At 41.8% G+C, this 21,270-nt stretch overlaps 1 protein-coding gene across 1 annotated transcript in view; it reads right to left on the bottom strand.

Moving 5' to 3' along the window:
* Nucleotides 1-9,249: 9,249 nt before the first annotated feature.
* Nucleotides 9,250-21,270, bottom strand: part of TFCP2L1 (transcription factor CP2 like 1) — a gene marked incomplete at its 5' end in the record, with an annotated part of 34,788 nt that continues 22,767 nt past the window's right edge. Inside the window, 12 exons of the mRNA XM_082484631.1 lie at nucleotides 9,250-9,424; nucleotides 9,878-9,929; nucleotides 12,005-12,147; nucleotides 13,194-13,294; nucleotides 13,981-14,071; nucleotides 14,963-15,056; nucleotides 15,153-15,201; nucleotides 16,595-16,686; nucleotides 18,434-18,544; nucleotides 19,704-19,856; nucleotides 20,458-20,564; nucleotides 20,836-20,941. Coding sequence (XP_082340757.1) covers nucleotides 9,387-9,424; nucleotides 9,878-9,929; nucleotides 12,005-12,147; nucleotides 13,194-13,294; nucleotides 13,981-14,071; nucleotides 14,963-15,056; nucleotides 15,153-15,201; nucleotides 16,595-16,686; nucleotides 18,434-18,544; nucleotides 19,704-19,856; nucleotides 20,458-20,564; nucleotides 20,836-20,941 — 1,137 coding nt within the window. The 3' untranslated portion in view covers nucleotides 9,250-9,386. The remainder of the gene's footprint in view (nucleotides 9,425-9,877; nucleotides 9,930-12,004; nucleotides 12,148-13,193; nucleotides 13,295-13,980; nucleotides 14,072-14,962; nucleotides 15,057-15,152; nucleotides 15,202-16,594; nucleotides 16,687-18,433; nucleotides 18,545-19,703; nucleotides 19,857-20,457; nucleotides 20,565-20,835; nucleotides 20,942-21,270) is intronic.

Below are 21,270 nucleotides of genomic sequence, written 5' to 3'. Positions count from 1 at the left end.
GAAACAAAAGTTGTGGCCACATAGGCACCACCATGAAATGAGGTAAATCTGTTGGAAAAGGGAAACTGTGGGTGGTTCTGGAATAATTTTGCCCAGGACGATGTTCTTTGTCCTCAGGCCAGCTGTGCCGAAGCACGCACTTGGCTTAACATATGTGGCCTCCATGCTTTCGCGCTGAGCTTTCCTTTCCCAGGCCGCTCCGGCCACACAGCCTCAGCCACATGTTTCTTCCAGCATGAAGTCACGTGCCCATTTTTTACTCAACGTTTCCCTGATTTTACTACCACAGGTAGTAAACTATTAGGTGATGTCATGGAGGTCTTAATTCCCAAAGTGGCCCAAATCATCCAGAAACTCTTTCTTCTGGGAGATGCTAAGCTTTGAAAACACTTTCATGAAGAAATTCTTCCTAATGTTGCATTTGCTTGAGTCTAGCCAACATAATATTTCTAACGTGTCTCCTCTCTTAGGCATGGCCTTAACTTCAGCATCTGACAAAATCTTCACCCTTGGAAAAAGATTTCTCAGTCACTGATGTGCTTGGTTAATTTTGGACTCCCGCTAATCGATCTTTTTCCCAGCTGTATCGTATTTGCTTATGAATTAATACCAGTGAAATCAGAACTGAGGCTTTCTTAGGCTGTGAAATGGAGAGCAGCACTGTTTGCAACAGTCAAAAATAGAAGATTTTAGGATTAAAAAAAATACATAGCAAAAGAAAAAAAGTGTATATATTTTCATAATGAGCAGCACTTTTAACATATCTATCAGGCACCCTCAGAGGTAAGAAGGACAAATCAAGGCCCTGTGTCTCCACATCCACAGCAAGCAGATGCTGGTTTACAAGTCCCAACTAAGGACATAGTTGATCTGGTACTCCAACGTCACTTGTCACCTGGGGGGGACTCTTCATCCAGGGTGGTGGTGTACCATCTTTTACTGTTTGATTTTGGTTTACTTGAAATATTATTTTCTTCCAGCTTTCTGTTTGTTGTCCTCACTCAACAGGTTCCAAAGTGGATTTTATTTGTTGGTGTAACTTACCAGCACAGCATAATGTGGAGTGTAGAGCCTCATTCGCATCACTGCTCTCCAAGAAACAGAAGGAAGGCCACTTTTTTTGTGTGTGACGAGCCAAGACAGGCGCTAGAGCCTATTGTGCTCTCCTAAGCAGACTCATAGCAGTCGGCACCTTAGTTCCCTCCTGTAATGTGAGAGGCTGGTGCACCCCAACGCCCAGTGGCTGCCCTGCCTCCCTGGGCCGCACATCTCTGGGGAGCAGAGAAGTCTATGCTCGTCTGAAACTCCAGTTTGATTGGGACAACCAGCCTCTGCTGTAATACTAAAAAATATAATTATGGCGATGTCAAATCTTTCCTACCCAGATAAGCCTGGAAGTATTTAGCTTCTTTACAGAAAGAGTATGAGGGATGTTATTTCCCTGCCTGCTCCATAGTTGTGACTAATCCCTTTAACTGAAAGACTGTATTGTTTTGTAAATTGGAAAATTAATTTTAAAATGTTTGCTTGCTGTTGAGGATTTAGATGAGATTAGGCCAACGCTTTGGCTAAGCAGCTCCAGTCTTAGGTCTTGGCTCTCCTCACTCACAAAACCCTCTTTTCAGCTCCTGTCCAGTCTTAATTACGACTGCTGCTGACTTCTGCGTATGTTCCCCAGGAGGGCTTTTCCTTATAAGCTTCTCTTGGTGTGTTTCCCATAGAAATTTAATAGTGCAGCATTGCCCCTTTCCCTGTCTTTGAACTCCTTTTATTAGGCAATTTTAGATAAACAACCTTCCTTTTTGCATTTAGCAACCCCTGCCAGCTCATGGGTCAGGCTTACAGGAGAAGAGGGATGCTTACACATGGAGCTCAGTGGGAACCACCCATGTATGCGATGCTCACGTGGCACCCCATGCCTGGGGGGGCTCAGGGAGGGATTCACCACCATCCTCCTGAAGGGCTCCAGGGATGGTCCCTGCAGCTGGCAGGGCTCATGCATAGAATCAGAGAATGGTTTAGGTTGGAAAGGACCTTGAAGATCATCGAGTTCCAACCCCCCTGCCATAGACAGGGACACCTCCCACTACACCAGGTTGTCCAAGGCCACATCCAGCCTGGCCTTGAACACCTCCAGGGATGGGGGCCTCAACAACTTCTCTGGGCAACCTGTTCCAGTGCCTTACCACCCTCAAAGTGGAAAATTTCTTCCTAATGTTTAATCTAAATCTGCCCTCTTCCAGTTTAAAGCCATTCCCCCTCGTACTATCACTACATGCCCTTGTAAAAAGTCCTCCTCCAGCTCTCCTGTAGGCCCCCTACAGCCACCAAGCACTTGCTGCTGGTGTCTTCACACACTCAGCATCCTCCAGCCAGCCCTGGAAAGCCCAAATGCCAGCCTTGGACCCCCGAGTGCCTACCAGCATCCTGCCATCACAGCACAACCCGCCCAGCTGCCCTGCTGCTGCCTGCAAGATGACCTTGAAAGTTTCCAGGGATGGGGCATTTACCACCTCTCTAGCCAACCTGTTCCAGTGTTTCATCACCCTCATTGTAAAAAATGTTTTCCTTATATCTAGTCTAAATCTTCCCTCTTTTAGTTTAAAGCCACAATACCTTGTCCTATTGCAACAAGCCCTGTTAAAAAGTTTGTCCCCATCTTTCCTGTAGGCCCCCTTTAAGCACTGAACAGCCACAATAAGGTCTCCCCAGAGCCTTCTCTTCTCCAGGCTGAACAACCCCAACTCTCTTAGCCTATCCTCATCGGAGAGGTGTTTCAGCCCTCTGCTCATGTTTGTGGCCCTCCTCTGTACCTGATCCAACAGGTCCATGTCCATTAGATCTATAGCTTAACCCTTAGAGGATACTGAAGTGTTCCCAGCCAAACTGTTATGAATACTCCACTTCCAAACCTCACCGCCTCTTCTCCAGCATGTGTCTAACAGCTGCTAAATTGGATATTCCTACCAGGAAGGACTTTTTGCTCATCTCTTATGTCACCGAGGACCAGGCTCTGAAACGCCTGCACCCTCATGCCTTGACCTGGATTAAATACGAACTAATCACTACATTGTGCTTCAGAGAAGTGAAATCAGTCCCAACACAAAGAAGGCCCTGCAGGACATTTGGCTACAGCTGATGTTCTATCACCAGCACTTGGCAAACCCCAGTCCCACTGATTTTGAGAGGGTGCCCAGCACCTTACAGCTGCACACCAAGGAGAAGCTGATGCCGAGGCTCTCCTGGGCCCATCCACACCAAGCGAAGCAGAGACGAAACCCGTGCTTCTTACAAACAAGTTTATTTGCATTTTGACTGGAGCACAGATTCTAGATACAGATTTCTTCTGCACAACAGTACAAGAGCCAGTGCAAAATATGCTTTTTTTTTAATTATTATTCATGTACAAAAAAAAAAACCCCAAACCAACAAACGAAAAGACAAAGAGTGTGGCAGTATTTACTCACAACTGGTATGCCTCAGCCTCCAATTGACCCACCTCCACTCACCCTCGCCCATCACGCCGACTTCGTGGTCAGCATCACCCATCTTGAATGGCTGCATTGTCAGTGAAGAGAGGTAACTCCCGTAGCCCTTTGAAAGATAAACGCTCAACCCAAGCGAACTGGGACAACAGCAGGCTACTTAAAAAAGTTGGACACACCAGCTGCTCACCAATGCGTCCCCCCACAGGGAGCAGAAGAATTTTGAGGGAATGGCAAAAAAAAAAAAAAAAAAAAAAAAAAAGGTACAAATTGGAAATGCACAAGAAATTAGGCACCAGCTTAACCTATTTTTTTAAACAGAGGCAAGGATGTTAAGATATACCTCCAGTCTGCCTTCTGCTATTCACCCACAGTAGTGATGATCAAGGCCAAACATACACTCCCCACTTTGAGTACCCTGTGCTGTCAAACAGATTATAATCTTAAGAAAATATTTCTATTAGTAGCATAAAGTTAAACCATTTCATAACTGGAGGAGGAAGAGAAACTACAGTCTGAATACAAGTATTTCTTTGAGAACAGTAAAAACCAAAAGCAAACAAAAAACCCCTGTCCCAGTCATCCACCAGATGATTGTTCGAATTACAGCCAATGCTTAAGCAATACAACATCGAGCTAGGAAAGTCATTGTACGGTTGTTCTGCTTAGGGATTAGCTCTTACTAGTTTACAAAGCGTCGGGCAAACTATTTCTCTTTAACTTTCAGAAGCTGCAATACAGAACTGCTGTGTTAGTGCAACAATATGCTCATCCTCACCGAGGCCTGGGATTTATATTGCAGAAATTCATCAAATTTACATCACTCCAAGTGCACTATGTCCAAATCACCTAGAGTCGTTATTATGGACTTTTACATTTCTACCCAAGGAATGGCTGGGTTTCAAAGCTTGATCAACCAGAGTCTTTTACATTGAACTGCAATTAAACAAAGCGGAGTACCAGTTAAAGCCAAAGAACACAAGTACTCAGCACATATATGTTTTGATACAGTACGGTATGTATGTGTATATATATATGCATAAATATGTATATGTTACATTATAAGGAGAGTGCCCTTCAGGAATTCACAACTGCAAGAATCCTTTTACAACCTGCAAATCTTGAAACTTCAGCCCATTAAATTTTGCACCAAGACAATGAGAATTCCAATATTTTCCAGATTCAATTATTATTTCTATTTTAGCCAATTAACCAAGCAAGGCCAGCTGAAAGAAGGGGAGCTTTGATTTTAATAACACCAGTTCTGCCCCCTCAGACAGATGGCACAAATTTCTATCACCAGATTATTTGTCCCGTCCCTGCCCTGCAGTTGTGTATCGTGGGCATTTCTATGAGTTCTCAGACCATCAACAGAGTCACACTAACTGATCTCTATCAATTTACTCAGTTGCCAGAGAAAGTGCTGCATTTATGAAATAATTTAAAGCAGCCAGTGCAGTTCTGACAAGAACTTAGCAGTACCGGCTGGCATCATATTGGTTTTAACCATGTAATGGCTCTGCCTTTTCATCCCCAGCAAGCCCACTTCTACTCATAGTGGCTGTCACCATACACGTCACCTAAGAGCTGGACAGTTTGGGATACCATACTATTAAATGTAATCCTAAAACCCAGAGCTTATAAAGGTCTGCTGTACAAATTTCATTTATAGAGCTTAAAAAAAAAAAAAAAAAAAAAAAAGAAGTCTTATTAAATCACTTTAAGCAGGTTTCATTTGTTACTTTTTAAAAAAGAAATAGGAGCAACAACAACAAAAAAGGGCAAGAATAAATGTAATAGGCACTTAAGAGCAAAGTAAATGCAAAACCCTTTTGGATATTTAGATAAGGGGTAGCTACTCATCTCCCTTGCCCTTAGCCTATCTAGAATTTAGACATCTAGCCCAGGTTAATCATTTGCACTTCCTCCAGTCTTGACGAGATAGAAGCTTCCTTTTGGAGGCTATCACATCCTCAAATAGGGCAAATGAGTCTCTCCAGGGATGGCAGATCCTCTGTAACCACAGGGAGATCTAAATGGTTAGCTAGATTACCTGCCACTTCACAGGGGAGACAAGTCTCTCTCATTTTTCACATAAGCCACTAAAATAAATCTTGAAGGCTTTGCTTGGTCCCTGCATGGACAAACTCACCAACTTCAACAGGGCAAGGGTTTGCTTTTGTGGTTTTGCAAGACAGAGGGGAAGGTGGGTTGGTGTTCCAATCTCACACCAACATTGCTCTGACCACTTGCACTAGCCACTCAGCCACAATGGTTCATGGCCAGTTTGCTCATGTACAACCACCCGTTGGTTACGCAGCATCAGGCAACAAAGGTAAAGGGTGAAACGCGTTTTCCTAACACCCAGAGAAGCACTTCAGTTTACACTTTCCTCAAGCGGGGCAGCAGAAGGGAAGCTGCTGACCTCCTCTCGTGGTGACCAGCGGTAGGATACAAGGAAGTGGAATGAAGTTGAGCCAGGGCAAGTTCAGACTGGACATTAGGAAAAGGTTCTTCACCAAGAGGGTGTTGGTCACTGGAACAGGCTCCCCAGGGAAGTGGTCCTAGCACGAAGCCTATCAGAGTTCAAGGAGTGTCTGGACAACACTCTTACTCATATGGTGTAGCTTTAGGTAGCCCTGTGAGGAGCAGGGAGTTGGACTCAATGATCCTTCTGGGTCCCTTCCAACTTGAGATATTCTATGATTCTAAGCTGATGTAACTCAAAACCCTCCTAGACACCAAACTAGCTGTCCTGCATCTTCATGGACATATATGTTACTGAGCCAAATCCTCCAAATTTCTGCTGGGACTAGAGAGGTTCAACAAGGTCTAGAACTACTCTGTCAGGTAAGCAGAGACCTTACACACACATTAAAGTACACAGCTTTACAAACAGGCTAACATAGATACAACAGTGGAACCCACAAAGTAGGACAATATTTATAATCTTTGTGATTGTTTTCTCCGATATATCTTCTTACAGCATGGAAAGGACAACAAGATATATTGTCAAATTCACCCTCATATCAGTATAAAATTATTCTATTTAAAAAAAAAATCTAAATATAACAAGGCTTTAATAGAGAGTTATTTTTGTTCAAAATTAATCAGACAAGTGCTACTGAAACACTATGAGGAGTTTTAAGTGTAATTCCTTATGGGCAAGATTTGTTTTTTAAATAATCAAGAACAAGTTGTTGTGTTTTATTTTAAGTAAGCAAACAGTTCTCAGTTCCTAACTCTAGGAGCAAAGCTACCTCTAGCCTTTCTTCACACTGCTGTGTTGCAGTATTGCTGTGTCCCCTGGGCTATCACACGTAAGCGGATACGGTACAGGCTACACTCCTGGCAACTTCCAGGTCTTTTTTAAACCCTTCTCATCAGGTCAGATTCACCTCTCTGAGTTGCATGTTGACAACAGCCACACCAGTAGTATAAAACAGGATGAAAAAGCACAGCCAACGTACATCTTCCAAAGCACTTTCCACAAAATAAACCAAACAGGTCCTGAGACGCAAGGGCACATTAGTTCCGCCTACTCACAGAAACATCAGGAATTTATTCCCTGTTTTGGAAGGCAGCTGCAACTGTGCTGCCACAACCTGGATGCCTCAGTGCCCAGGGCCAGGGGCTCCCCAGCTGCCCCCGTCTAGTGCACAGCAGTGCAGAGCAGACTGCAGGACCAGGGAGGCGACACAGGCACCAAGGCAGGGTGAAGCTTGGCATGGCCTCACCTTCCTCTCAAAAAGATTGTTTCCCATCCTCCACAAAGACATATCTTCCCCCAAAGCTCACCCCAGCCTCTCTGTCTGACCTCTCTCACTCCAGGAGACCATGTACAACTTCCTCTCCTACGCAACCTGGTTCGCAACCAAGAAGCCTCAAGCTCCTTCACTTCAGGGGGAGGAATCGCCATGCCCCAAAGCCTGGGCATCCTTTTTGGAGAAACACTACAATTCACAGAGCATCCAGGACAGCCAGTTGAGCAAGATCGTGCCTAAGTAGGCAATGTTACTCAATTAGCTGAGTTGGATGAAGGTTTTCCCATTGTAACACGATTTTTCTATTCTAGTATTATTTTTGGTGTAAAAAAGAATCAGTGGGGATGGGTGGGTTTTTTTGTGCAAAACTTGATGCTTTTAATGAAAAAAAGGTTGCTTTTCTCAATATTTTGCTTTTTATTTCTGCTGGGAAAACTTGAAACACATCGTTTTTGTCAGAAAAATATCAGTCCGTGTCTGTCTGAATTCCTCCAGTGTCAGCTGGGAGCTGTAATTCATGGGCTCCATGTCCCCCTCTTTCCCAGAAGGCTGGGCTCCTGGGCACCCCTCCAGCCTTCATGACGCATTCCCCCTTTGACTAACCCACGGTAAGAGCATCATGGGATCTGTAACCCAGCCAAAGAGCTGGGCCCCAAGGGAGACACGGCGCACAAGGCACTTGAATGGTAATTTCTGAGGTCTGCAACAGTAGCTCAAGCTGATGCTGCTTTAAGGGCCAAATGGATTTAATTAAATGTTTCCATTTCAAAAGGCTAGAACATTTTATTCAGCGCTTTCCAGCTGACAGTCTCTCATTTTTTGAAAAATTTCCAATCCAAGAAAATTTTTGGTATTCCATCTTTCCATCTCAATTCAGGATGAAATTAAATGTTCAAGTATCAGAATTTGATGCTATACGGGCATTCGGTTTGGGAAACAGCCTTATTAATTAGCTTCCAACAGTGAAATGACTCCATACATGCAAGAAGGGTGTGATCCAGTTTGCCTTTGACATCAGTGGAAGCCACTTTTTCAGCTTAGTGGAGCCTGGATGGCATCCCAAAAGACCAAGGGAGGGTGGAGCTGGCCATAGTTGCAGATATTTGAAACAGAAGTCAAAAGTGAAACAGCAAGAATATAAAAAGCAGCGACTAAGATGATCCGTTACCTGGACTCAATCAAAACTCAGTTTTACTTACTTCAGCGAGTAACAGGAGGAAAAATCCTTAAGACCATAACCTAATTCCCAGTTACAGTAAAGATAGCAGTTAATCAATACTTTGCAGAGTAGAATAAATCCATAGTATGAATTTGTCATGACCTCTGTAACTTTCAACGTTCAAAACATTTCCTCAGAAAACCTTCATATACTCCATTCAAGGAGACTATTCTAAAGCTGAAGATATAATACGCTACTGAACAGCTTGCCTCAGGTTGTCTGTTCCTCCCTGAACCCCGCAAAATTGTCCTGTTAGATTGGCATTACCGAAGCTCAGTCAGGACGGACCAAGGTCTCTGGACTTTGAGCACATCTACAGGTGGAAAGCAGCTAAGTGCGGGCTTCCAGGGCTGACAGTCTGGGTGAGGACTGGGCACCACATCCATCCTCTGCATTGCTCAATCTGGTTTTGGATGTAGCCCCAAGCCTTCCACCTCAAAGAGTAAAAGAGGAGCCCCAGGGAGCCTATGTCCATCAGCAACAGGGTGTGTGTTGAAAGCAAGAGACCACTCAGAACAGTAAATAAACCAATTCACCCAATCATGAGGGGTCTAGAGAACTGTTTTTGGTTTATCTTTCATTTCCCTTTAGTACAAGGCAGATGTTTCTAAGTAATAAGCAGAAACCTCCATAATTTTTAAGACTGAAGAGGAAGGGAGGGAGGAAGAAACATGTACAAGCTTTGAGGATGTTCTCAGCTCCAGCTTCAAAAAAAAAAAATAACCAACAACCAAGAACAAAACCACACACCACCAAAAATGTATATCTGTAAAAGCAAGTTTTTCCTTAAGCTGTTCAATAATTCTTAGTTCATAGGAGCATTTTATCCAGAAGGTTCTTCATGTTTCCAGTCTAGATTGTAGCAATCTCAGCGAGGCACTAAATTTTAGGCTGTTAAAGTCTTTCTGTGCAGCACGGTCATTTTAAAATGATGTGGTAGCCATCATTGCTTTCAGCTGTAACAAAGAAATACAAAGCATCTTTTCATTGCTTTTAGAAAACAGCATGGATTTTCTTTTTAGGTAGTTTGCAATAGTTTGTGCTCTTGTTCCACAACCCATTCATGAAAATCAATGTTGGACATCTAGGTCAAAGCATTTACATAGAAAAATACAACATACTAACTGTTATCTTTTATCATTTTTCTAGAAGGTTTTCTGTTGATTTATGTCAGTGTTATCAATGGATTTATGAAAACTTTATTGCAGGGAAACTGAGAGGAAAGCATAGAATCATAGAATCATATAGATCAGTCTATCATAGTTTAAGCTGATACAACAACTTGACTTACACCAAATTAGATTACTTATCTTTTCACAAAAGAAGCACTCGGTTTGTCATAACGTTTACTGCAGTTGAGAGGAGAAATTATCTTTAGAACTATGTGTAATAGCAGCAGCGATACATACCTTTTAATGTGCTGATAACAAAACAAGATTCATCTTGGAAGTTTTGCACCATCTGAAGGGCAGAAGAAAAAAGCCAACACACAATAATTTTAGCAATTTCATTCAAGTTTCTTTCAGTGCCAGTACAGACTTTATAGGAGAGTTATCAAACAAAATTTGGTGTCTAGTCCTGAGTAACCCTTCCTGTAAGATTATTAAAGTACATGACTGATTAATTAAGGTTCTTGCAGCTGCTAATGTGCTTACAAGAAGCTTATACTAACGTGCTTGTCTGGTACTGATCTGGCTTGGTCAGCATTTTACCATCCTCTTTGCAGTTCTTGATCCTGCAAGTTCTTATACCACTTCATCTAGTCTATTAAAGACCATGCTCTTAATTGCCTTCAATGAAGCTATACTAGTTTAGACTGGATGAAGACAGACTTTCTCCTGAAGCCTAACAACGGCAATACACATTCAGCTGAACTATGAAGCTCAGCTGAGCTTACATTAGCATCTGGGATACTATCTAGAGGTGGTCAGCCCTGAGAAACAGACTCCTTGCTGAATAAAGGAGTATTGTTACTATAAAGTCATCTCAGCAGAGTCCACCTGGTCATTTTGACCAGACATTAGTATAGATGCTGTGGTTGCAGGAATAATTTACCTGTTTGTATTTTGTTAGGGCAAAGGAATCTTAATGAAACTGCTATGAGAGGCAAGGCAGATCATGGGAAGCAAGATCAGTATCTAAAGCTATTTGAGTTATTCATGAGAAACAACTAGATTTTCAGAACACATGCAGGTTCTAGTGAGGCCCCTAGTTAAAGGGGTGAGTTAAGAGATTCAGCTGACTTCAGATCCAATCTGAAATGGTCATTTAAGCTTCGTCCTTAGTCAATGCTTCCTCCCATCTTAGAGTAGCTGTGTGGGACAGAGGAGATTAATTACCTTCAGAATGTGTCTCACACAGCTGGAGAAGAGACTGGACACCTAACTTCAGAGGGGAGGTGACCAGAACCTCTCTGATCAGCTTAGAAAATCTAGCTTTAAGCTAAAGCCTTCTCCTAGCTATTGAATATCATTCAAGTAGAGCACTTTCCAGCTGTAAGTTCTCACACCAAATATCCTTTTCAACCTAGACTAATCTCCCTATTCTCTTTTGGGTTTAACATCCACTCCCTGCTCCCGCAAATCAAACTTCACTGGCCAGTCTGTGTGTCTGTGCCTAATGATGCATGAAGTACATTCATAGAGTGCCTCGCTCTTGCCACTGTAGTACTAGAACAAGAAAAAAATTATAAGAAAAGCAACAGACATTGTTAATAATTGACTTAAATAAATAGCTAAAGCCTTATACCCAAGCTGGTTCAGGCAATTCCCCTACCAAGAGTTGCCTCCAAGCACTTTACATCCGTAAAGCATCAAGGTTTCTGATTTAATCAGGCTGAAATAGCAAGGAGACTTTAGGAATAAGCATTACAGCCTTCAATTTAGGCTCCAGTTGAGACCTACGCTCTGCTTCATTTGTTTTAACAATGTTTCTTATAAATGAAGGTCCTTAAGCGATTCTGGTGCATGAATGAGTAAGTAATTTGGGGGGGTCCGGTGAGGGGAGAAGGGCAACTCGCTATTAACTTGCAAGTTAATGGAATGGACTCAATTAAGCCACCATATAATGGGACACAAACAGCTAGCAGAGGTCCATGAAATCATAGTGTGCACTTACACAGCACTGACTCTGATCCAGTGGCTGTAATCACTGGCCAAGGTCTAAGACTAATTGTCCTAAAATTTTTCAAATTTGCCTTCTTCAGGAAACTCTCCTATTCATATTTAAAAGTTCTTACTTTAGATCCTCACTTCAGAATTTGTGTAAATAACCAACATGAAAAGGAAGTGGCTAATTTTGTTGTGTGTTGTTTGGCTTTCAAAAAACCCCCTCTTTTACAAAGCAAAGATCTTAAAACCACACTAATATCAATGGTGCACGTGAATGATTTGCTTTAAGTATTTGCTTTAACTTGTTGGGATTGGGAACCTTGCAAAGCTTCCTTGAAGATTCATTCCATAATTTAAAAGGTCATTCTAACTTCAGAAGTCAGACAACTGTTACAGCGCTGGCAAGAGTTTGCCTTAAGCCCTTACCTCATTGCTCACTAATACATGGATCCCCGTGGGTCCCTGCCGATAGATTCGATTTATCTGCTGTGGAGAAATGCTGTACAAATTTGCAATCTTTTCGATTAATTCCAGCGTGGTCAACTCTTCCAAAAAGATTGCATGATATACTGCAACAAGTTGAAAGTAATTACAGAATTACCAAGTAATTACAGAATAGCAACTACAAACAACACCAAGATGCTCAATATCGACAACCAAATGGGTTTAAAATCAAGGTTCAAATCTTGACAGTAGGTAAACAAGCTTAGTACCTTTAAAGCATCCCCCAAATATCCAGCTTGATGATTTGTAGAAAAATACCCAGTATTTGGATGCAGTGGGCAAATAAAGCACAGGTCACTTTTGCCCAGAGGAAAACACAGGGACTAATGACAACTTATATCATGGGGCACTAAAAAAAACCCTCTAATAAACACGTTAGTATTTTTGGATAATCTACTTTACCGATTTTGACATTTTAAAGTAGATCCAATTAAACTGCAAAACACATAATATGGTATAACTCAAAAGTAGTATTTTATTAGATTTTTATCCCACTGTATCAAATAACTGTAGACGTCAGTATTATTTTTTTTAAATCAAATCCACATGATAGAAACAACCAGGTAGAAAAGCTGTACCTGGTTAACGCTATGCACAAGAACCAAGAGCAGCCTCTTTTCTCATTTGATTATACGTCGTGTCATCAGGGATAGTTAAGAGCAGTGAGTCCCCAAAAGCTTCAAACTTCCAAGAACTAGAACCTCACTTTAAGACATACAAACCTTCTGTTTCCCAGGATATTTTCAAACAAGCCGTAGTCTAAAGCAAATTGTGGATGGGAAGATAGTTTTTAATGCTATGGTCCCTATTAAGAACTGAATAGAGACTTCACTGTGGCCTTCTGCAGGTAGCTTGTAAGTTGGGTCTGTTCCCCAGGCAGATGGTACAAGTTGGAACCTGTAGCCCTGAAACTAACTTAAGTGTCAGAACTGAGACAAACAGGCCCTCTTTAAGCACACAGGACACCAAGCTGTCCCACACAGGAGCTCAGACAGAAAGCAGCATTCTTGGCAGACAAGTGTTTATGCAAAATCTTTATGTTTATTTTTATGTTAAAATGTTGTGTTTATTATTATGCAAAAATAAATGAAAAAAATCCATAAAAACTTACCACAAAGACTGCCATCTCCATTTTCTCGTTTTTGGTGGAGATGGGACCTGTTTTGCTCTGGTTCTTGACAGACATAAATTGTCATCTTGGGCCTTACATTTCTATGGATTATTAAAAAATAGCAGTGAGTTATTTAGTAGATCTAAAATTGTTCCAGTCAGCTAGCAAACACTGAGAGATGGAATCATTCAGGCTGTGCATAAATAACCAGCTAAGGGATAGTCTTGATGTTGGTGACTAGATGTCATAGGAGGTCTAGTAAGAGCCCCCTGGGAGGTGGTGGTACAGTGCAGAGCACCTTAATCTCTTTAGGATCAGATAAGAACAGTTTTCAGCACTTGCCAAGCAGCTCATCGTACCTGCCTTTACTGATTTGAATCCTGCCCAGCTGGAGAATTTATGGTGTTATTGCAATAAAAGAAAGTTTAAGAATCATTTGAGGCTCCAGGGGTTGGTTGGTTTGTTTATTACCTGTGATGGAGATGCAACACAGGGTATTGTAGGCTGTGTCTCATATGAAGTGGATGGAAGCTATCAGCTGGTAGAAAATAAACCGCTGAAGATCCACATAGTGCTGCTTCATTTTTAACTCAGGTGTAAGTTCAGCAACATTTCTGAGCTGTACTTGGATTTGAATACCATTGTGGTCTCCAGCCTCTGAGATGACCCCTCTTGAAGTGTTAAAAGGAGGTCTAAATGCTACAGCTCCAGGATTAACTTCTAGTTAACACTGAAACTATCAAGGGATGCTGCCATAACAGAAAAATAGGAAGGAAGAAGTACAAACCTTCCTTTGATTGCATTAAAGAGCCGAATTCCATCAGCAGGCCCACAGATTTGAACAAAATCTTCTTTGGACATCTTCAGTAAGTCAGCACCTACATATTTCAAATTGATTTTTTTTTCAGAAGTTAAGCAAATCTTAGCTTCCATATTGCGTTTACGGGCAGCAGGAAAGGGCAGGGGGAGAGAATCCACAAAGCTAAATCAGACAGATTTGCCTAGAGAAGTTGCAAATTCAGAGAGGTATACACTGCAAATCAATCGTCATGAAATAGAGAGCTAGAAGCTGCCAAAAGAGCAGTGCTGCACTGGAAGATATTCTAGCCAACTCAGAGACAAGCTAGATATTTAACATTGGCCATTAAACAGCCCAATTTTCTCTGTCATGTTCACCAGGTTATTTAATCATGTTGCAAGTCAGAGAGGCTCCTCAATGTTTCAACATCTTTAACAATTCCCCTTCCACCATCTTACTGCTCTGTACAACTACTTAATGAGAGGGTACAGTGGAGATGGAGCTGCAGATGGAGCCAGACTCTTGTCAAAGGTGCACAGGGACAGGAGGAGAGGCAGCAGACAGAATATGGAAGATGGGAAACACTGATTAGGTATAAGGAAAAACTTTTTCACTGTGAGAGTAGTCAAGTATTTGAAGAAGTTGCTCAGAGAGATTGTGGAATTCCTAACCTTGGAGATATTCAAACGCAACTGCACAAGGCTCTGGACTTGCTTCAAGCAAGGGGTTGCACCTAACGAACTCAAGAAGTCCCTTCCATCTTAACTTATTCTCTTCCATCTTCACTTATTCTATATTTCTACAAATTGTTTTGGCAAATGCTAACTAATCTAAGAACAAAGGAACAACCACACTGGATCAGACCAGTGATCCCATCAACAGTGGCCAGCAGCAGATGCTATTGATGCAAAGCATGAGCTGCACTTACAAAAGAGAATAAAGACAAAATAATTGGACCGTTTAAACTCACCCGAAAAACTTGAGAAGAGTCTACAGAATGGAGAGAACCTATTACGATGAAGCCACTGCTGGGCATCTTGAATAGAAGCAGAAGGAAGGAGATGCTACATTGCAAAAAGAATAAGAAGGTCTTGAAATGAACTGTTCACCAGTGTCCTAAAAAAGAAAAGCACCACATTAACATGATCTCAAGTACTTACATCATTGCTGGGAGGCAGGAGCTCCACTTGGTGGGTTGGAGAACTGTTGCTAAAAAAAATTATATAAAGTTGGAAGAGAAAAAACACATTATTTTAAATTTTACATTGCAATGTCCATCCTCTTCCCCCTCCTCCATTTGACTCAACTGTCACGATACATACCAACTTTTTTTTTTCCTCTCAGATTTTAAAAATGGTGTCCTTAGCCAGACCAAGCTAAGAAAAAAAAAAATAACCTCTACTTGAGCCTTTGTTGATTAGTTGAGGTCCTACTCAACACAGAGAAAAACAGTTTACTGACTTCATTTAAACTTTTCCATACAGGTGACTCACTGATGAGACACCATTTCAGCAAGAAAGTTGTGACCTACAGGGTAGCTGAACTCAAAATTTCTACAAGCCAGAAATCCTCTAACTAAATCCACTGTCTAATAATGATTCTTCACAAAAATTGAATAAAGGATCTTATCATTCAACCCTGGTGTTATCCTAAACATAGTAAATTGAAATTTAACTATATTACATAAAACCACATTTCTACTAAACCCTCCTAAAATATAGACAGGACTTCAATGCGTCAAGGATTTTCCCAAAGTGTTAATAATCTACCAATGGAACAAAACGCTCAACAGGTCTCTCTACTAACACCAATTTTCGTCTTGTTAGTGTTTGTCCTTAGTCATAGGTTGAGGTTGCTCATTGAAAATTTGTGATACAACATTGACTAACTAATAAGCTGTGCAGGAAGTTGACAAGGCCACAGAGTCCTAGAGGAGGAAAAGAAAGGACTACACCAAATTCCTAGGGGAAAGTATGTTTCAGGGAGTACAAATGAACCCTGCTGTATATTTCTGTCATCAGCTATCATCTTGGGTGTTTCAGAACCACTAGAACTGCTTCTTTATGACAGCTACATTAATGAATTAAACATGCCTCCTGTTAGTCCTTTGTTCTGGAACAGCTTCTCAAAACCCAGACTGTTTTGCCCCGGAAAGGATTTCTTTACATCCCATTCAACTAGGAATCCAGCACCCCAAACTACCTCAAGACAGAGAGGAAGGAAGAAATACCAACTCTGAAGAGGTGCTGAAGGCTGAAAGCCTCTAACACTCTTGTCAGAAGGTACTGGGAATTGCTGGTACAGGACATGGTGTGTTCTCTGACCCCTACAGAAGAGTAAGAGAGGAAATTCACAGCAGAAATTTCCCTGGTGGTCCTCTGATGCTCACCTCCCATAAGCAATGAACACACAAATAGTACTCTGCATTACAGGGAATTCCTGGGTGGAAGATCTTAAAACTCTTTATGGGAAATATTTTCCCCTTTCTAGGAAGGATGGTCCTTGACCTCTTCCAGGGTATGAAATGCATGGACACACAAAGCACACGCACACAAAGGCTACCATCTCAACAGGAAAGATAAAGCATTTATTTGTTACATACCCATCTCCAAGGTTGAAGCTGTTGGGAGAACTGTTGTAGCTTGGAGATGGAGCATTGTTCATTTGATAAGGCACATCTGGCCAGGGAGAGCACTGTTGGAAAGAAAGGCAGCGGGGATACTTTCATAAGGATGGAAATAAAGGATTCGATTCTCCTCTCATACCACATTCATGCTGTTGCCACGCCACTAACTTCAGCTCATCACTCCTGCTGGGAGGAGGAGACGGGCCATGGATTTTCTACACCGCTCTCCAAGCAGGCTGTCAGGGGGCCAGATTGATTCCAGTTGTGCATTCCACATTTCTCCCATTTCACAAAGCCTGTCCCCAAATAACACTGGGCCAAAGTGTGCACAGCTGTAAGTCAGAGCAACGCCAGTAAGTCAACTCAGACTGAAGGCAGCAATGATACAGAAATACCCCTGGTCTCAATTATAAATCCCTAATTAAATCCAGGCAAGAGTGACAAATACACTCCAGTGGCATTGCTTCAGGTTTATACCAGTGAAAGAGCAGAATTTGAACCAGCCTGTTAAAACCTCTGGTCATTAGTCAAAGAGCTCAAATTATAAACAGGTATTACAGGGAGAAAATTTAAGATAGACAGACAGACACAAAGCTACTAAAAGTCTTCACAAATATAGGTCAAACTCCATATTCCTTTACAGTAGTGCAAAACCAGAGTAACCCAGCTAGAATTGGTGACTCTGTTCTGAATTTAAGCCACTCTAATCAGCAGGAGAAATCTAGCCCTGTGGAACCCCCCACCATCAAGAGCTCAAAAAAAGGCTCTGTAGTATCCTTGTTTGCAATGATAAAACATGTAGCTTTGCAGTTTTATCATCTCCACAAATACTAGCAAATATTTTATCATCTCCACAAGCACTAGCAAATATTTAACTCTTTGGCAACCCACATTTCCCCATCCGATATGTCAAAGTGCATCAGAGCTCATAGGAAGAGTTTGGGATCTGCCAACTCTGTAGAATTAAGTCTGTGTACACAAGAGCCTCGTTAACAACCACCACGTTAAATTAGAAAACATGCTGGTCGCTCCTGGCAACTTGAAGAAACTTGAGTGGGAGGGACTGGATCTCACAAACAGGAAGTTTATTTAAATTAAGAAAACCCCCTCATTTTCAGAAGTCCAGCAAGCCACTTCAAAAAAAACAACCAAGAACTAAATCAAATGACAAAACATTCCCATAGGGAGATGGAACAGCAATTTTAAACCACTGTCTCGAGTCCTGCTGCTTAGTAATTCTGCAGCCTGGGGTAAGCTTATATATACATCTTAGTAATGGCAACAAGGGGTAGAAACACATACATCTCTACACCAGATGCATCAGAATAGAAGACATTCGAGATATTCCTAGAGTACAAGCCAGAATCTTCTGAGGTCTAGTATGTAATAGTAGCCTCATAGGCACATCCACAGAAAAACAGATTAATAATTTAATCAGACAGCCTATTCATCTGTTCAAGGGCCCCGTCTCCAACATGAGCTTTTGCCAGACAGTTCTGAAGAAAATGCATCATACAAGTGGAATCTAAGGACCATGACAAGTGCCTGGGAGGACGGTAGAAGATAGAAAATGTTTCTTTTAAACCTAGGCTGTTAAGGGTTGGTTTATACCATGGAACATAAGAAACTTTGGCAACTTTTACAAACTTCAACAGTGAGAGACATTTAATAATTTCACTCAGGTCTCAATTTCAGTCAGATATGGGCATGCGTGTCTCCACAAGACAATCTCCAAGGCTCAGTTAGACTGCATTTTCTCTCAAATCTATCTCCCAACATGCTGAAGTAGTATGACCCGTGTCTAAAACGCTTTACCTCTGTGAGAATAGTTGTCTCATAGGAAGGCTGATACTTCTCCTTCTCTTGGGTGGTCTTCTTCTCCATTTTTTCCCTGTCAGTCTTCTGTTTTCTGTCTGCTCCTTTAGGCTATAAGCACAAGCACAAGCTTTTCCTTATGCCAAGTATTACAAGTTTGGAGACAGAGGCCAACAGATATTTTTTTTCTAATTTGTTCACAAAAGTCTCCTTAAGATTTATGGGGACTCTACATATGGAACAAGATCAAATCTGCATTTTTTAGACAAACAAATTAGTCAAACATCTCTACTGTTTCTATAACATCTCCCTTTAATACATATTGCAATTCCAAATTAGGCTGACCACAGTCCTGAGATTTGATACCAACGATTTCAGACCATGAGCCCCATGAGTTATGCATTTCAACTGGTATGTGTACCATCTCTCCAGGAACACGAAAGACACTGCTCATAGGAGCAAGACTGGAGCAGCAGACCCTTTCAGAAAACAGGCCTATGAAAAGCCTGTTGTTAAGTGACTACAGGTTTGCCGTGCCCAAATTAGGAGCTTCAGAGATGAACAGTCATCTCTCTCCTCTCCAGGCAGCATGGAGAGGAACTCTGCTGCAACCAGCAAAGGGTATTTAAGATCTCCAAGTTATACTCTCACTGTTCATGGAGGATTGAATCAAAGAAACTGGAGATGCCCATACTTGCCTAGGAGCACCAAAATACTGTGGATACCATGAATATCATCAGTGTAATATGTTGACTCAAAATGACTTAAACCAACAGCTTCAATATTCCCGAGATACCGGACCATATTTTGTATAGTTTGCAATACACATCTTCAGGACACAAACTAACGAGGGGCAATGCCTTCTAGACACTACTTGTCTATATTCCACATAAATTTATTTTGTGCAGTGTTGCCTTTCCAATGGGTTTCCATTCCAACCAGTCAAGGTTTGAGTTGTTGGGGGGGGGTTATTATTGTTATGACCTCCACACAGCAAAGATCTCAGTATTTATACAGCGTTCAAGGCACAATGAACTGGCATAAGTCTTGGTGCAGCACTTGGGACATTTGAACTTAACTAGAATTGCTGTGTAGCAGCTCAGGGCTTATGTCACTTCGTGTGCAAGTCCTGTTTAAGATCTTAAGCACACCCAGTTAAAAGTCTGTTCTTCTACCCAACTCTTTGCGTTATTCCTACACAATTTAAAAACTGCGTGTTGCTGTGTCTTTGTCTAATCCAGTTGATGACAAAGCTAAAACTACCTCATACCTTGAACACTTTGATCTGGCAGCTTGCAGAGTGCAAGTGTTCTGTGTATTCACCATTTTCATTCTGTTTGAAGGTGTCAATTTGCACCCGGAAGGGCACCCCTTTCTCTCCTCCATGTTTCCGTGGAGTAAATTCTGTGCTGATGCAATGTACCTGGCAAAACAAAAGCTGTGCTCATCTCTGGAGACAGTTGGAAACTGTGCAAATCTGAATTTCAGACTCCCTGAACTTGCAGGGTGCCTGAACATGAGGGTTTGGCTCCTCCTGAAAAACTAAGAGAGGCAGAAGAGTTCAAAATGTTTTCATTTTTGTTCCTCAGGACAAAACAATTAGAAGAACAAGGAGCCCAGAGAGAAACAGGGCATCAGGAAAAGCATCCTTTGATTTAAGTAAATCCCCCACACAGATTAAAAACAGATAGTTGGCATTTGGGATGAGAAACACTCATGAAAGAGGAAAGCAAGCAAAACTAACAGGTTGTGAACAGTTTCCTCCAGACAAAACCCATGCTTAGAAAGGAACATCCATTTTAAAAAAAAAAAAAAGAAAATCATAGCTGTAGCAGATAGTACTCCAAAGCCAGCAAATAGATAGCAAGTATCCTACAAATTAATTATACGTTATTGTCTCTTGAGTTTGTATATTATCATTAGAATCTTCCTCTCTTCTTCATGTCCTGGCCACCTTAACCCTCCAGGTCTTTGTAAGATATCTCACCATAGAATTTACCACAGGAATATCGCTTCTGTCTTACCTGAATGAATGCTGAGGCTCTCTTTGATGGGTCCCACAGAAATTCAACAGTATTCAACTGGGTTGGGCTGGCCCTGGGATCCAAGATACCAACTGACAGCGGAATATCTGTAGAAGAAAACCCCTAAAATTTTAAAAATATTAAATTGAAGAAGAGAAAGCATTTCCATACAATTACAAGATGCATGTGAAAAGCCAAGCCATGAATGATATATCTATTTGGGACCTGTAGTGCTAGACTTCCTTCCCCCCCAAAGACATACAGGATTCCTAAGAGAGTAGGATATAAAAAAACCTAAACACACAGGCAAACACACCGTACATCACTCAGCACCTCGCTTCCAAACACTGCACAGGAACCATAATGAAATAGTCTCACCTATATCAAGGATGCGGTCCCCAGGCCGACTCCACCTCCAGCCCTCCAGCTGCTGGTGCTCTGTGTACTGCAGTCGTCGATCGTGGAAAACTACACGAATTATGCTCTGTTAAGAAAAGATGGCAGGATGAACAACATGATCCAAAGGCCCTTCTCTTGACATGACTTTGGTTTTCCAGCGTAGAAGCAAAAGCTGATCTGTTATGTTTCTCACCCCCATTCATGAGGAGACCAGAGGGTCCACCTAAGAGACCCATCACCATGTTTATCAGATTCCTAAGGGACCCCTGAGTGAGAGAGCAACACATTTCCCTTCATAGCGCACATCTACGCTGCGTAATGCAGCTCTGTACAGCTTTCTGTGATTCAGTCTGGAAGCACTATAGCAATGTCCACCTAATCTTAGGTGTCATGCCATGCAAACATCACTATACT

This window comes from Vanellus vanellus, assembly GCF_965231255.1.
Source record: "Vanellus vanellus genome assembly, chromosome: 5".
Lineage (NCBI taxonomy): Eukaryota > Metazoa > Chordata > Aves > Charadriiformes > Charadriidae > Vanellus > Vanellus vanellus.
This window is presented reverse-complemented; position numbering and strand designations above follow the sequence as displayed.